Source organism: Phyllostomus discolor, chromosome 1, assembly GCF_004126475.2.
Source record: "Phyllostomus discolor isolate MPI-MPIP mPhyDis1 chromosome 1, mPhyDis1.pri.v3, whole genome shotgun sequence".
NCBI lineage: Eukaryota > Metazoa > Chordata > Mammalia > Chiroptera > Phyllostomidae > Phyllostomus > Phyllostomus discolor.
Window position 1 is genome coordinate 157,099,961 of NC_040903.2, and position 15,615 is coordinate 157,115,575.

A 15,615-nucleotide genomic window follows, 5' to 3' on the forward strand; every position below is an offset into this window, starting at 1 on the left:
TCCTACCTCAGGAAGCAGCTAGTCTGCTCAAGTGTGGCCCAGGTCAGAGTGTGGCCCAGGTGCTGGGCTAAGGGACACCAGACAACCCAACTGTATCTAGGCAGCAAGCGCTCCTCACTGGGAGGGAGAGTGGTGGCCTGATGTTGCTCATTGTCTTTTTGTTTTTTTTAATTTTAGAGAGATGGGGAAGGGAGGGAGAAAGAGAGAGAGAGAAGCATCACTGTGTGGTTGCCTCTAGCACACCCCATGCTGGGGATATGGCCCGCAACCCAGGCATGTGCCCTGACTGGGAATCAAACTGGGTGATACTTTGGTTCGCAGGCCTGCGCTCAATCCACTGAGCTACACCAGCCAGGGCCTCATTGTCTTTTCTTGAAAAGTATTTTGTTGGACAGAAGACCCCGAATCTTCACCATCTTCACCCAGAGAGCACAGTGAGTCGGCCGACTTGTGCTGGGTTGTGTGTGAGATCAGTGTCACTAGCACTCGGTTATCATCACGTTGCCCGTCTTCACAGGAGCAGTGAGGGTGGAAAGGTGGGGTCTGTCTCTAAGGTCAGTATGGGAGCCAAAGAGGATGTGGGAGCACTGATGCCCTGCAGTACCCTCAGCAGAAAGCTCACCAGGAAGCAACTCCATCTCCAGATTCCCATTGGCTCTTCTGGACCAAGGAAAGCCACTTGTCCAAGCCCATTGGAGGAGTTGGCCGGCTTAGACTTGGCAGTCTAAGGCCCAAAAAGGGACAGAAATCACAGGGGCTTGGTAGAATATGCAACATGTTTTGATGAGGCTCACAGATGTTTGCACAGGCCAGAAAAAGGGTTTCCAGGGCAGTCAATGTCCATCAACAAGCCAGAGTCTGCACTGCATCGCTCCCAGAGCCACGCAGGAGGACAGACCCCAAACAGACGGTTCAGAGTGGCTTCAGCTGAGGCAGTGTCTCCTGCCTGCTAGCAAGGGGAGTGGGAGAGGGAGGAAAAAGTGGGGATGGGAGACAGAGCAGCACCTGTGCTCTTGCAGGCAGTGCCCACGGTGCGGGTTGGCCCGAGGAGGGTGTTTGCCAGGGCAGCAGGGTAACGTCTGTCTCCCCAGGGGACCCTGTGAGTCCCTCCTGTGTTAGGACAGTGGGTGAGGGAGTAAGTCCCCTGCAGGTGCTATGGCTCTCAGCAGGGAACCATCCCAAAGTCTCAGTCCTCGTGGGAACTTGGCGTCTAACATTGGCTCCAGCCCTAAGCCTCTCATCATACCTGAAAATCCACCCTCCACACCCTTTCTTCCTCTGGAGAGGCTGTTGGCTCTCAGGAACACCACTGTGGAAGAATAGGATCCCCAGAAGAGACCACTACCTTCATCAGTTAGCACTGCGGATGCAAGGCTTGGGAGAGGGCTCAGAACCGTAACTGCCCAATCACAGACAAAGGACATGGGAACCACAGCCCTCCCCAGTTAGTGAGGTATGAAAAGCCTGCCTTGGAAATGAAGATATTCACCATTTAATGAAGTGGACCCTCTTGTTTCCTTGAAGAACAACAAACCCAAAAGGTGTGAAGGCGAGAAATGCAGCATTTCCTGACACATCCTGCAACACAGAAAGACTTCTCATCAGGGGGGTCCAGGGACCGAGGAGACAGGGTGAGAAACAGTTGCTCATCGGTTAATACCTGGTCCTGGCAGGAGGTCACGGAGGAAGAGCATGGCCTTTGGAAGTAAAAGGCAAGTTACTTACCTTCCCTGAGCCTCAGTGCCCGTAACTGTAAGCTGTTGATTAGAATGACACCAACCTTGGAAGGCCGTGTGGACCTCCGAAGAGAAGGGCAAACCCTCACACATCGCTGGTGGGGCTGCAAAGAGGCGCAGTCACGTTGGAAAGCAGTTTGGAAGTCCTTCAAATTGTTAAACATAAAGTTTACCTTATGACCCAGCAATTCCACTCCTGGGCGTGTACCAAAGAGAACTGAAAACGTATGTTCACACGGAAACTTGTACATGAATGTTTAGAGTAGGATTAATTATTCATAACAGCCAAAAAGTGGAAATAATCCCAGTGTCCATCAACTGATAAATGAAAGCGCAACGGAATAACGCTCAGCAGTAAACAGGGGTGAAGTGCTGACACGCGCTACCACCTTTGCAAACAGGTGATGGAAGAAGCCAGTTCCCAAAAAGATCACAAGTCGTATGATTCCATTTGAATTAAAAGTCCAGAATAAGCAAATCCACTGAGACAAAAAGCTCCTGGTTGCCAGGAGCTGTGGGGAAGGGGAGGTGGGGAGTGGCAGCTAGGGGGTGTAGGGTTTCTTTTTTGGGGGTGATAAAATGTCCTAAAATTAGATAGTGGTGATGTTTGCATAACTCTGTGAATATACTAAAAACCACTGAACTGCGTAGTTGTAAAAAGGGTGGATTTTATGATATGTGAATTACATCCCCCAAAAACTGCTATGAGGAGGAGAGAGAGGGAGTGGGACTATGGCAGTTACCGTGATGGGCCCGACACGCCGGCTCCCTCCGGGAGGCTCAGCTGAAGGAAAGCAGCAGCTGGCACGTGAAGCGGCCATCACCAGCCCTGCCGGTGCCTTCACCGACAAAGAGGCCCCCTGGTCACCTGCCACCGTCCGTCTGTAAACACCAGGCTTGAGGCTCTGCTGAGCAAACAGGTGCAGGGGAAGGTGCAGGTCACGGTCCCCTCGCCTGGGAAAAGGAGCTCCAGGAGGACCAGGTCTTTTCCAGTTTGGGGCGGGGCACAGAAAGCTGGCCCCCGGGCTGTGCTCTCTTGGGGCTTTCTTCCTGGTAGGGGCCTCGGGTGAGCATCTGCTCTGTCAGGGTGTGTGTTCGGGCCAGAAAGTCATGGCAGGACAGTAGTCGGCCATCGCTTCGACGGTGCCACGGAGTCCGGGTCAGGCAGCTGGCGCGAGGTGGACAAGCGGGGGCCCTGGCTGCCGGGCTCTCCAGTCTCTCCTGCCTTCAGGACTTACTGCCTGGAATAGATCTTCAGCCCCTTTCATCCCGAGAACAGTGGGGCCTCTGCAAGGGCTTCATGAGCCTTGCCTCAAGAAAAAAAAAATGCAGCTTTGCCCTAAAACTGTCTCATAGAGTCAGGGTTACAGGTGTGAGCATCTGGGCCCAGGGAATAAATCATGTTTTGTAAACATTCCCAATTAATGTATTTTTATTATTGTCCCCAGGGTCTGTAGTGACCCTGACACTTGGCTGCAAATACAATGTCATCCAACCCACGGGCACAGCAAAAAGCTGTTTAAAAATAACCTGAATGGAGATACGGTGAGACCACAGGGCTGGATCTCCTCCTGCCTGTCATCAGTGCTTGGTGGTGGTGAACACCTGAGCGCCAGCACTGTGCATGGGCACGTTCCCTGCCTGGGGGCACCAGCGCTAACCTGGCAGGTTGGCAGAGATACGAGCTGGACCTTAGGGTGGAGGACACCTGGGAGGGGTGGGCAGGGAGGCAGCCTGCCTCAGACGGAGGGTGGGCGCCAGGGAGCTTTCCACACACTGTGCAGGCAGGAGCCACGGGACTCCTAAAACTGCAGGTTTCCAAAGACTGAGACTTGAGGGCAGAGACTTGACCTTGTTTGTACTCTCGGAACAGTCCCGCTATAGGGTGCGCCAGAGGGGCCAGAGTGGCTGCAGTGGGGGAAGACATATGGGAGCAGAAATGAGATGGAAGGCACAGTGGGGCGTGGCAGGGAAGGGGTTTTCCAGGGCTCCCTGACACAGCAAAGGCCTCGAAGGAAGAATGGATGGAAGGAAGGAAACCAAGGGTCGGGCCTACAGCGGACTGAGGATGGCCTGAGGTAACCGGGAAAGAGCAGACAGGGCAGCAGCAGGGTGGGCAGAGAAGGGCCTCTCTGTCTCTTGCGCTGCTGAGCTCGGTGGCCAAAGGGAGGGCTGAAGAGCACCTGCGCCACACCCATGGCGCCACGGGCTCGGGCTCGGGGTCAGACCACTGGGGCCCAGGCCCTGGCTCCGCCACTCCCTGCCTGTGTGACCTCGGCCAGGTCCCTTTCTGTTTCACACTCCCCACTGTAAAATGAGGGTGGATACCACTATCTGCCTCTTAGGGCGTGCTTAGTGGTTGTGTTGTTGATATTAGAGCTGCTACTGATTAGCTTAGTTTGTTGAACTTAATTCAAAATCTTATTTTGATAAAACCTAACATGTTACTATTTTTCCCGAAGTTGATGGATTTAAATGTTGTTAGTTGGGAAATGAGGGTGTGGGAAGTTGGGGTAGAAAGGGAGAAGTCACTCTCGTTAGGGGACCATGGAAGAAGGGGATTTGGGGGCTACACGTGGGGATTGAAGTGAAAGTAAAGTGGGCAGAAGGGGAAGGAGGCAGAGGCTGTCACACAGATCTGTGGGAGCCACCCCAGGGACTCTGGCCACGGCAAAGGGAACAGAAGGTCCCCCCATGAGCTGGGTGCTGCCAGCCAGGCTGCCGGGCTGGCCTCCCAGTGAAGGCAGCCGCTGGAGTTAGCGGGGAGCAGCCTCTCCTGACCATACTGGCTGACTCAGAACAGGGAACAGCTGGGAACAGACCCTGATGGATGCCACGTCACTCCAGTGAGAAACAATAGCACGGTGACCAATCCCAATCCAGTGTCTCACGGAGCAATTCTCCAGGCTGCTCCCAATGCCACCGTTGTTCTGGGTGAAGGCCCCTGCAAGGCCCTGGTGCCCGGGTGCCCACGGGGGCAGGGCAGCCAGAACGTCTGCTAGTGCTCGGCACTCGAGGCGCAGGACTTGGAATTCCAGTGGGAAAGCTCTTATCTGCACCAGCACGAAAACACCAGCGGGCAGCCGCGCCGGCACCTTCTCTGGAACCTTCCCAGGTTCTTCTATCTAACACGCCGTTCTCACTGTGAGCCTGCCTGTGGGGTTGGTGTGCGCAAGGACAAGTTATGTGACGAGAAGAGGGAAACGAGGACGAGAAGTTGCACACACAACAGTGACCTGTCCCCTTTCCATCCTGATGAGATCAGTGCCCACAGGACTGAGCTATTAATGGATCTGGGAGGCAGAATAAAAACTTGGGGCTTGCAGCCACCGCGGCTAGCTCCGTCTCCACTCAACACCCGCCAACAGTCAGAAGGATTCAGTTCACTTTTACAGTTGAATGTAGAAGTTAATTTTCAATTTTTCATCTTTGTGGAAAGTGTTTTTGTTTTGGTCTAGGACCCCAGTTCTGTCCCCCCCTCCCATTCCTCACCCAAGGACATGCTTATTGATTTTTAGAGGGACAGAAGGGGTGAGGGGAGAGGCAGATGTGAGAGAGAAACATCGGTCCACCGCCCCTGCGCGCGCCCCGAGTGGGCTGCAGCTGGAAGCCGTTCAGTTTGTGGGACGGTGCTCCAGCCAGCAGAGCCCCCAGGCCAGGGCCCAGCTCTGTTTTTCATTTGCTCTGTGACTTACTTATCTTCTCTGAACTTGAGTGTCCTCATTTGTCAAATAAGGACAGTAATTAACTAGTACTTCAAAATACTACTTCTGTCTGATGGCCTAAATGACTAACAGCCAGGACATGGCCAGAGATGCTTCCACAGAAGGAGGGTGGGCCTGCACCGGGTCACTCACACGTTCCGTTGGAACCCACCCTCAGACTTGACCTGCACCATCGACGGTCCACCCTGAGGTGATCACGCTGCCCAGAAAAGGACTTTGGGAAATCACAGCACTGACGGGTTCTTGGAACCAGCCCGGTCCCCACAGCCTGGACCTCCAGATACAGTGGAGTGGGCTTCCGTCTGCTGCCTCCCCAGAGGGCGTCCTGGGTGTGTCGGAGCAGGGACCCAGCATCCTTGCTTGTTACACCTCTCTGGGTCATCCTTAAGCTAACACAGTCCAGGTGCACAAAGCCTCTACTGTTCTTTAAAAGCCTTAGTGAAGAGGAATCCACACGCCCTTCTGGACACTCATGCCCATTCCTGAAAGAGCTCGTAGCCGGGAGCCTGTAAGTCAATCACGAAAATCGCCGAGTTTCAATATACTCACACCCGGCCCCTAGAAGCTAGGGTGGAGATCAGGAGGAGGAGGTGCCCTGGAAGAGGCCTGGCATCACCCACGGCAGCTCAGAAAGTCACGTTTTCATTTCAGCAGTGAGCCTAACGAAGTAGCTGACAGGGGCCTTCCTGAGGGTGAGGGCGAGTCACCACTGACCCTTCCTGTTCTGTTTCTCTGAGGTCGGGGCAACTCGTCCAGCCGGGGAGGAGGGTTTATTCAGAGAGAAGTCCAGGTGGCTGCATTATGAAAGTGATGATCCTATGTGAAGAGCAAAGTAACACCACTGTAATTTTATTTGTGTGGTTGCTCCAACCTAGATCCTGCTGAAATCAGTTTTCTCCTGGTCTTTTCAGAGCTTTACATCGTTCAAGTTTTGTATGGTTTCAGTAGTTTCGTAGGTCTTTGCCTTCTCTCTGTTACAAATGGCAGTGGGTCCCGTTTTGCTCCTAAATAAATGCCATCTCTCCAGAGGGAAGACGGTGAATGATAACTGAAGGAGCACAGCAGTGAGACAGACAATTCTGGGTTCAAGTCCCAGAACTGTCTGCCCTGTACCAGGAACTCTGGATGTGTCTGTCAGTCCCAGAGGCTCAGTGTTCTCATCTTAAGAAGAGGACAAAAATGTCTTGATAGTGTTATTGAAAAGACTAAATGAGACAGTGCACATAAGTGCTTGGTACCTCTGTTCAATAAATGGCACCTTTATGACTCATGATCAGGGTGGGCACAGGCTGGGTACCTGTGACGGCCTGCTCACTGCAGCCCAGGGTAGCCACAAGTCCCAGGGCAGCCACAAGTCCCAGGGCCCCCTGGAGGGAACAGGATGGTGGGTCCTTGGGTTGGAGAGGAGTTGGGGCTGGGGAATGGGTTGCAATGCTGGGCTGCCAGCGGGTTGCTCTGCTCTCCTCGCCCAGCAGCTGTAGGCTCTGTCTGCTGGAGCTCCTGCCAGGAGCTGGGGGCTGGGGGAGGTGCAGAAAGCTCGTGACAGCCTGTGGGAGTTGAGTTCGGGCATCATCGTAAGCCAGCCAGATATCGGAGCCCCCCGTCTGTTCCCACCCAGAGTTGGTGGGATCTCCTCTTCCTGGTGCCAGGGCCAGAGACAAGGAAACTGTGGGTGGAAAGAAACCATCGGCATGGTCGGAAAGAACAGCAGCTTCTTAATCGGTCCAGGAGAACAGAGCCCAGCCAAAGTGTTGTTCTGCTCTCATTTAATTATCAAAACGATTCCTCCTCTTCTGTCCTCCCTAGGGCTGCGTGCCCCAGATTCCCTGGGCCCAGTAATTGCCTCTCTGTTAATAGAAATCATCAGTATTTATTACACCGAGTGCTCCAGCTTATTCCAGCTCTCCTTGTAGCAACGTTAAGGCGAATGCTTGGTAGCACACCACCAAAGTAACTCTACTTAATGACAAGAGTAAATGCTCCCAAACTGTTCTTGCTGAAGAAGGCTGAGGAAATCCTGAGCCGGAACCCAGTGAGATGAGCTGAGGGGCCACGTGTGGGGTCTGCAGCAGAGCCCTGGTGTGGCCCTGGTGAGCGAGAAGGACAGGGCCCAGGAAGAAGGGACTGGAAGCCCAGTGCTCTGACCGCTCACACCTTCTCCCTGAGGAAGTCTCCTGGGGGCTCCTGTTCCTTACAGAGACACAGTGGGAAGTGACTTGAGTTCGACTTCTTGCTCTACCACTCGGGGCCCTGTAAATTGTGGCTTCCTGGGACTTGTATCTTCTCATTGATAAACCAGGAAGAATGATACCCACCTCCCAGGGCTGGTGTGAAGATTAAATGAGAAGACAACAGGAAAGGGTCCCAGTGGGCCCACCACGGGAGGCGCACCACACGTGTCCCCTCCTCCTTCCTGCAGTCTCTTCGGCCCGTGCCTGAGCAGGACACGGCCATCGAGGTTGGGGCTGAGCCAGGAGCCCCACGGTCGCTCGGCTGTGCCAGGTTCACTGTCCACCGTGGGCTGGCAGGTGGCAGCCCTGCCCGGGGACCTATCTGAAGAGGCGGGCACTTTGTGTGGCCTCACGGGGACAGGGCAGCTCTGGAGTCAAAATGAGAGGCACCGGCACTTTCTGGTGACGGTGTCTATTTTTAGGCAGCCATGTCCTCCAAGGTCATGCAGTGAGTCAGCAGTTCAGGGCAGGGCACTGTTATTGAGTGCCCACTGTGTACAGATGAGGCAGGGAGGCCCAGGGGAGCCTCCCAAGGCCCCAGTGAGCAGGAGCCCGGGATTGGAGCCAAGGCCGCTGGCTGCAGGCTCTCTTCCGTCCTACGGGGCTCCCCAGCTGACAGTGTCGGAGCAGTTAACGCAGGCTGAACTACAGCCGCGATGCAGAGGGCATTATTTACGAAGCTTTGCTAATTCATTTTTAAATATCCATGTGTGAAACTTTTGGTGTAAATAGGCATCAGTGTGTTCTCTGACAGCACTGGCCCCCCGGAACACAGGGGTTATCTGGCAGGAGGCTGTGTTGGGGGGTTGGGAACTGAGGGGTGAAGAAGGTGCCCAGGGTTTCGGAGTGCCAGGATGCAGACTGTCGTCAGAGTGCACGTGTGACGTTCCGACACTAAATCCTGGGCAAGAGCACAGCACCATCGCCTCACCAAGAGGCCAAGGGAAACGCAGCTCTGCCCCCACATCGCTGGGCTCCTTGGTTTCTGTTCCTTTAATTTTGTTGGACACATGATGTCCCCTCAGTGTTCCGTTCCCACTGGATACTGCCTTCCTCAGATCAGTGTGAGGAGCAGTTTCACAGGTGGTGCTGGGGTCCCTCCAGGGGTGGAAAGACAGAGGCAAATGCTGGGGGAAACTGAGGCAGAGACAGGCGTGTCAAAGCAAGTAGCATATGGAGAGGCAGTGGAGGGAGACGGCCACAGAGCACAGGAAAAGACCAGGGGTCTCCACTGCTGTCCGCAGTGGCTGTGGCCGCCTGAGCTCAGCTCGGAAACACCAGACGCATGTAAGTAATTACAGAGGTTTTCTCTGGGCAGAGCCTGCCCGGCTGCTTCCTGTCTCACCCTCACACGCACCTAATGGAATTAAATGTGACTCCACTGCAGTTCCGCGCAGTGACTTACGCTGCCGCAGTCAATAAAACCCGCTCTTGGACAGAAACCGGATTACGGGTCAGGGAAGGGTGGGCTGTCCACGGAGACACCTCTGATCAGTCCCTGAGGGGCAGGGCGCTTCCTCACCGCTCCTCTCTTCATTGCCACCAACTTACCCACTGCCGCTACACTGCAGCCCTCTGACATTGAGGTGGCAGCATGAAAGTATGCAGCATGGAACCCAGAGCAGTTTTCAAAACGAGACATTTTCTCTGGCATCTGTCGCTAAAAGCAAATCACCCAGCTGTTGGAGGGGTGGAGGGTGCAGGCGTGTGGTCCCTCCCTGCCTGCTGCCCTCTACAGGAGGCACGGGCAGTGCAGCCTCCCACCGTGGGGGTCTTACCTTACACGGGTGAGGGTCCACTCCGTATGTCTCCAGTGTCTGCGCTTTTCTTAAAAAGTTCAGCTCTGATGTTGCTGGTGTTTGACCACTGGAATAAAGAAAATCAGATGATTTCAGGTGGGGCAAATTATTAAGTGCTCAGGATAAGGCTCACACCACAATTTTTCCAGAGCGCACTCTCTGCTCTGTTCCAGGAAGAACTGCAGAGATTCCTGCCTAGGATCAAAAACGCAGATGTCTTCAGGGAGAGGCAGGGCAAGTAATGAATGACATGAACTGAGGGTAATACAGCAGGGACGGGAGGGGGCTGTGGCAAACTGGGGAGGGCCACCCCATCTAGTGTGGGCAGCTGCTCCTCTGCCCTGAGACTGTAGCTGTGGGAATGCAGTGCCCAGCACTGTGAGACAGAACTTTTCATGAGAAGTCAGACCGCCCAGGACTACCAGGTGCTGCAGGCCTTTGCCTCGCTCCCCTTTTGCTCCTGCCCCAGCCAGGCCACAGACACACAAGAAAACACACGTATGGGCGCACACACGGGCAAGGCCGCACCCCACAGATCAAGGGTGCTCATATCTCTTTCTCCCGTGGGGGGGGGGAATAAATAAATAAGCAAACAAACAAAGAGAAATCAGAGATACCGTTTTTATGTGGTATTTCATGACCTAAAATAATATAGGGGCAAACAAGTCACATCTGTCGCCTGGCTGCAGGCCATGGGTTTCTCATCTGTGATCGGATCTAGACTGAAATATGAAGAAGGGGCCTGTCCATCTTGCTGCTTCACCTAACCCTCTTCCTTTACCAAGAGGGAACACAGGCATGGAGGTGACGAGATCGCCAGCAGGAGATGGTGTTGAGCTCCCCAGATGCCACTATGGCTCTGTGTGTCCACAGGCAGTGACTATGAAAATGGAACGAGCAGCAAAGGAAGAAACTGGCCCTGGCACCAAGCCATACAAAGAAGGGGCCTTTGGCAGCGCCATCCCCCTCCTGGCTGCCCTTTGGCGGGTGTGTAATGGAGCTGGACACAGACCACGGCACTATTACCACTGTCAGGCTCGCAGGACCTGGAGTCCTGGCAAAGCAGACATACTTCTACGGATGTGGGGGTGGCTTCAGGGTGAGGAGGGACGGGCAACTGGTTGTCCAGATTCCCTCCAGGGTCCCTCTGGAGAGGCAGCAGCCAGGCAGCACCGTAAGTGCCAGCCTCTGTGCTGCCTGTGGTGAAAGGCACCAAGACATGCCGCACACAGTGTGGGCCCTTGAGGAGCTCCCGTTAGAGTTGGAGAAAGGAAACACAGACACGTTTCTACATTGTGAAGATGAAGCTGAACCTGTGCAAGCAGTCCCTGTGTGCAGGCATTATGTCCACAGCAGACTTCTACATCCACCAATGGGCTGAGACGCAGCAGCAGGGTTTGGAAAATGCTCTGCAGTTGGCCAAGGGCTCAGCCCCTAGCTCCATTCACCTCTGAAGGTGGCCCGAACCTCTGGGGGCCTCCAAGCGGGCATCATCTTCCTGGGGGATCTCCAACCTTCTACCAGGTTTCTGAAGGACTGCCCCCCATCTAAAACCCTCCTGGCTGTGCCTCAGGGGAGTCCCAGCACATCCTTTCCACCTGCTTTGAATGAACCCTGAGCCCTCACACAGGTCTGTGTATTCCGACTTTGACCACAAGGGGCCGCTATTTCCCCAACAGAGTGATGGGAGGAGCCGGCCTCTGGCCGGGTCTCACGCGGAGAGGGGTGGGAAGCTGCTAGGCTAGGATTCCAGTTTTGATTGGTGTCACCGTGCCTCTGGGAGGGTCGGGAACCCGTCCCGCCACACGCAGCGTGCAGGAGCTCTGTTTACAGTGGCTACGGAGGCTGTGGGGACTGTGGGGACATGTTCGTTGCTAAAATCTTTGAGTGAAGGGGGAGCAACGGATCGGGGTAGAGACTAGTTCAGGCTTACTATTATCATTAGAAACATTTTTTACCCCCTCTCGGGAATTTCTTCCCCAGAATGGCAGTTACACAAACACTTTAAAACACTTTTTAAAATTATAATATATTGATACAATAGCATGCTTTATTTTACAACAATGCGTTGTATGTATCATTTTTCTTTGTAGTTTATCAGTTCGGGGAATCGGGGCTCCAGCATGCCACACAAGGTGAAGCCCAAACATCCTGTTTGTGTGTGTTTTTTTTTTAACCAGTCTCAGTAGAAAATCCTATCTCATTCTGGTGAAAGGATGGGTGCGTTGATGCTGTGTGATGACATTAGGAATACTGTGGGTGAACTAAGAATCTGCGGAGGACAAGACTCCCGCTTCCAGGTGTTTCTCTCCTCCCTGCGCAAGGGTGTGGGGCTGAGGCAGTGCTGCAGGCACCACCCAGGGCCGAGTGCTCTCACAGCACCCTCGGTACCCTGAGTCAGCCCAGCGGGGGCAGGCCCACCCACTGACCCTGAAGCCCCCTGAACACTCTCAGACTGAGGGCAGAGGCTTGCTCATTTTTCAATCCCCACTCAACCCTTCCTCTCTAATCTTTTTTCTTTTCTGCTGTTTATGTTTTTCTCTTCTTTCTTTTCTGTTGTTTATGTCTTTCTCTTCCTTTTTGTTCATGCCTTTGACCTCTGTCTCTTCATTTTTTCTTGGTGAAGCAAATACCTTTCAGGCCAACAACCCCTGTCTATTGTCCTTACGATACAACATCTCTCTTGCCTTTAAGAGCGAGCCCACGGGCTTGGTTGCAGTCACTGAAAATGGTACATCCAGAGTCAGGAGGGTCAGGCTGTGCGGGAGACGGTGTCCCGGCCTTGGGCCGAGTGTCACTCACCTGAGTTCCATCTTGTGAATCTCAGCAATTTCCTTTCCAGCTTCTCTGAATGTTTAGGGAAAAACTGGAACTTGGAGCTGTAGCCTTCAGGGTGTTTCCCCGGGTCATAATCTCCAATCTCCGCTGGTAAAAGGAAGGTAGAGGAAAACAATGGTAGAGATTGGCAAAGCAACAAGATTCACACACAGAGCAGAAGTCAAAGCAGGCAGCAGGTTTACAAAGAACCGAGGATCTTGAGCCTGGCTGTGGGTCGGCGGAGGATGTGTGTCTCGGGAGCATGCCCACAGTTGTCTGCCCAGGCGAGCACACTGGGTCGATGTCGAGGCTGAGCAGAGAGATAGTAGAGCTGACCCTGTGTTCTGAGGGCACCACAAGTAAATTTGCAATAAAAGAGAGAGGTCTACACTGCTGTCCCCATCCATTTGGTTATGAGAGGAAGGCCTGGGAGCAATGCTTTTTGTGGCAACACAGGACACCAAGCTTGATCAGGAAGGCATAGAACCCCTGGGCCTGAGTCAAATCAGAGGAAGTCTCGTTCTGACTCTGACGATTTTAGCGCAGACACAGCAAACTGATGAATAAGCCATGATGCAAATTCAGAACTCAACTCTCAGTCCAAACCAAATGAAATCACGTGAATAAACATCCACTGAGGGCTGAGCAGGTGCCAGGCACCCTGGAGAGGACGGCGGAGTGGGCAAGACTGGCTGTAACCAGAAAGTGCCATTGAGATCAGCAGCTCCAGGTCCCGAGGCTGACTTCTCAGCTCCCTGCACGGGGTGGGGCTTTCCCCCCAGAGCCCGTCCGTCCCTACAGCTGCTAAGCTCGCAGATCTTAGAGCTTCGTGGGCAGGGTGGCAGTGGGCCCATGGTGGTCTCCACAGTGTGTTCCTAGGTGAGAACTTAGCTTTGTCCACGTCAAGTACTCCACAAGGAGCACCACGGGTACACGAAGAGGAAGGGTGGTAGGAAGCTGTAGCTGCTCAGTGGTTGCCTGTTCTCCTTCCCTAGTGAGAACCACAAGCGGCATGGAGAGAAGTTGGTGTGGGCTCCTCTCACGGTGGTTTAACACCGTGCTTCCTAACACTTGGGGATTTCTATTATTAAGCAGGAAACTAAAGGCTTCCCTGGGCTTAAAAGTTCAGAGTGACCTTGAGCCATGGATTCATTTATTACGATTTTATTTAGAAAGCTCCAGATGGAAAACGTTGATGTTGGATTTCAATTTCCTTAAAGAAAAAAAAAAAGAAAATTCTAATGTGGTTGTCAGGGTAAACTGAAGGAAAGGCTGGAGTTTAAAATTTCACTTAGTCCGAACCAGGCTCTCCTTTAAAAATGAAAGGAGCCTCTTTGGGTACCTTAGGGTTGGCAAGCACCTTCCTGTTTAGGTGATTTTTAAAAACAGGAGTCTCAGAAGCCACAGTTTTAATGGGCTGACTTTTACATTCATAATGTACCTGTGATATCACTCTCGCTAGAAGAACTTTAGTTTGCTAGCAAGGATCTTCCAGGTTCTCTTCATAAAGTAGCTTCCTGGAGTTCACAGGTTTCTAACTAGGAGTTCACACTTTTTGGTAGAAATGTCATGATTTTAGTGTTATGGTCCCAAATAATCCAGTGACAGTTTCAGGCCCAAGGACCAAAGTCATCTAGGGAGTGGCGCTCAGAAGACCCTTGCATTTCATGAGAGGAGGAGGGGTTGTATATGATGAGTGCTTCCCTTTCCCACCGTTTTTGCAGAAAAAGCCAGCCTGGGCACCAGCTGGGCCAGACTCAACTCTGCCTTATTAGCATGTTAGGAAATGTGTTTCTTACTCAGAAACATTTTCAACTTTGAGCACTCAGAACGGAAAGCGCTCTGAAATAGACACCAGCATTCCAAGATGCTTCACATCTCTGAGATTCGCATAAAAGGAAAAAATGGATTCAGATTACTCTTCAGAGTCTCGGTAACTTTATCAACCAAGGATGAAAAAACACCCCAAAAGCAGCGAGAATGACCTAAAAGGCTGGCACAAAGCCCTCAGGTACAGGGTGGGGTTGAGGGGTCAGAGCCTCCTGGGTCTAGGGAGTCAGGGCGAAGCCCACTAATTCGGACTCCGCTTCAAGTTAGATATATCTGCGTATATGCAAGAAATAGTCATCTGTGGTAACTGAAATAATGTGACCAGTAGTTAGCATGAAAAGCCAATTTATCCTGTCCAAAGTCATTACCTTGAAGGATGTAAGCGGCTAACAAGGCAGCATCTGATGTCTTGCAGAGGAGGCGACCGTGGTAGAGATCCCTTTTGATCTGTAGGAAGACTAAATACCTGGAGAGAAAACAGAGTGAACTGCAAAGAATTTCTTTGCTTTAAAGACAAAATCTCTGTCAGGACACTTTTACTACATTAAAAAAAAAATCTCAAAACATACCACAGAACAAATACATTTTCCATTTCCCTAAAGACTCTTTCAAGTGCTTTGCCGTGAACTGATTTGAGGTTCAATTCAAAACAGCCTGTCGGTTTCTTTCCGTAGCTCAAAACAGAAATGGCACGAGCTGGTAAAAACACTGCTCCCCCAGCGTTGGACTTTGGAAGGAGCCAGCCCAGATGAATTCAGTGTCAAAAGAAAGAAACCTAAACAAAGGTTGGCAAGGATGTGGAAAAAAGGGAACCACTGTGCACTGTTGGTAGGAATGCAGATTGGTGCAGCCACTGTGGAGAACAGTATGGAATTTCCTCAGAAAACTAAAAATGGAACTGCCAGTCCTGGCTGGTGTGGCCCAATGGATTGAGCACTAGCCTGCGAACCAACAGGTCACTGGTTCTATGCCCAGTCAGGGCACAAGCCTGGGTTGTGGGCAAAGTCCCCAAGTAGGGGGTGCACGAGTGGCAACCATAGATTGATGTTTCTCTCCCTTTCTCCCTCCCTTCCCCTTTGTCTAAAAATAACATACATAAAATAAGTGGAACTGTCATTTGATCCAGAGATCCCACTTCTGGGAATATAGCCCAAGAATCCCAAAACACCATTCAGAAAGAATACATGCACCCCTATGTTCATAGCAGCATTATTTACAATAGCCAAAATCTGTAAACAGCCTAGGTGCCCATCAGTAGATGAATGGATAGAAAAGATTTGGCACAATTACACAATGAAATACTATGCAGCTGTGAAAAAGAAGGAACTCTTACCCTTTGAGACAGCATGGGTGGACCTGGAGAATATTATGCTAAGTGAAATAAGCCAGTCAGAGAAAGAAAAATACCATATGTGACTCATATTAGAATCTAATGAACAAAATAAACTGATGGACAAAATGGGACCAGAGGCAAGGA

The 15,615-nt window shown here is 52.2% G+C and overlaps 1 protein-coding gene across 1 annotated transcript in view; it reads right to left on the bottom strand.

Annotated features, from left to right (window-relative positions):
• FRMD5 (FERM domain containing 5) overlaps positions 1-15,615 on the bottom strand; it is a 285,688-nt gene that overhangs the window by 12,373 nt on the left and 257,700 nt on the right. The window contains 5 exon segments of the mRNA XM_036032671.1: positions 1,490-1,578; positions 9,471-9,558; positions 12,294-12,321; positions 12,324-12,416; positions 14,507-14,604. Of these exon segments, the coding sequence (XP_035888564.1) occupies positions 1,490-1,578; positions 9,471-9,558; positions 12,294-12,321; positions 12,324-12,416; positions 14,507-14,604 (396 nt within the window).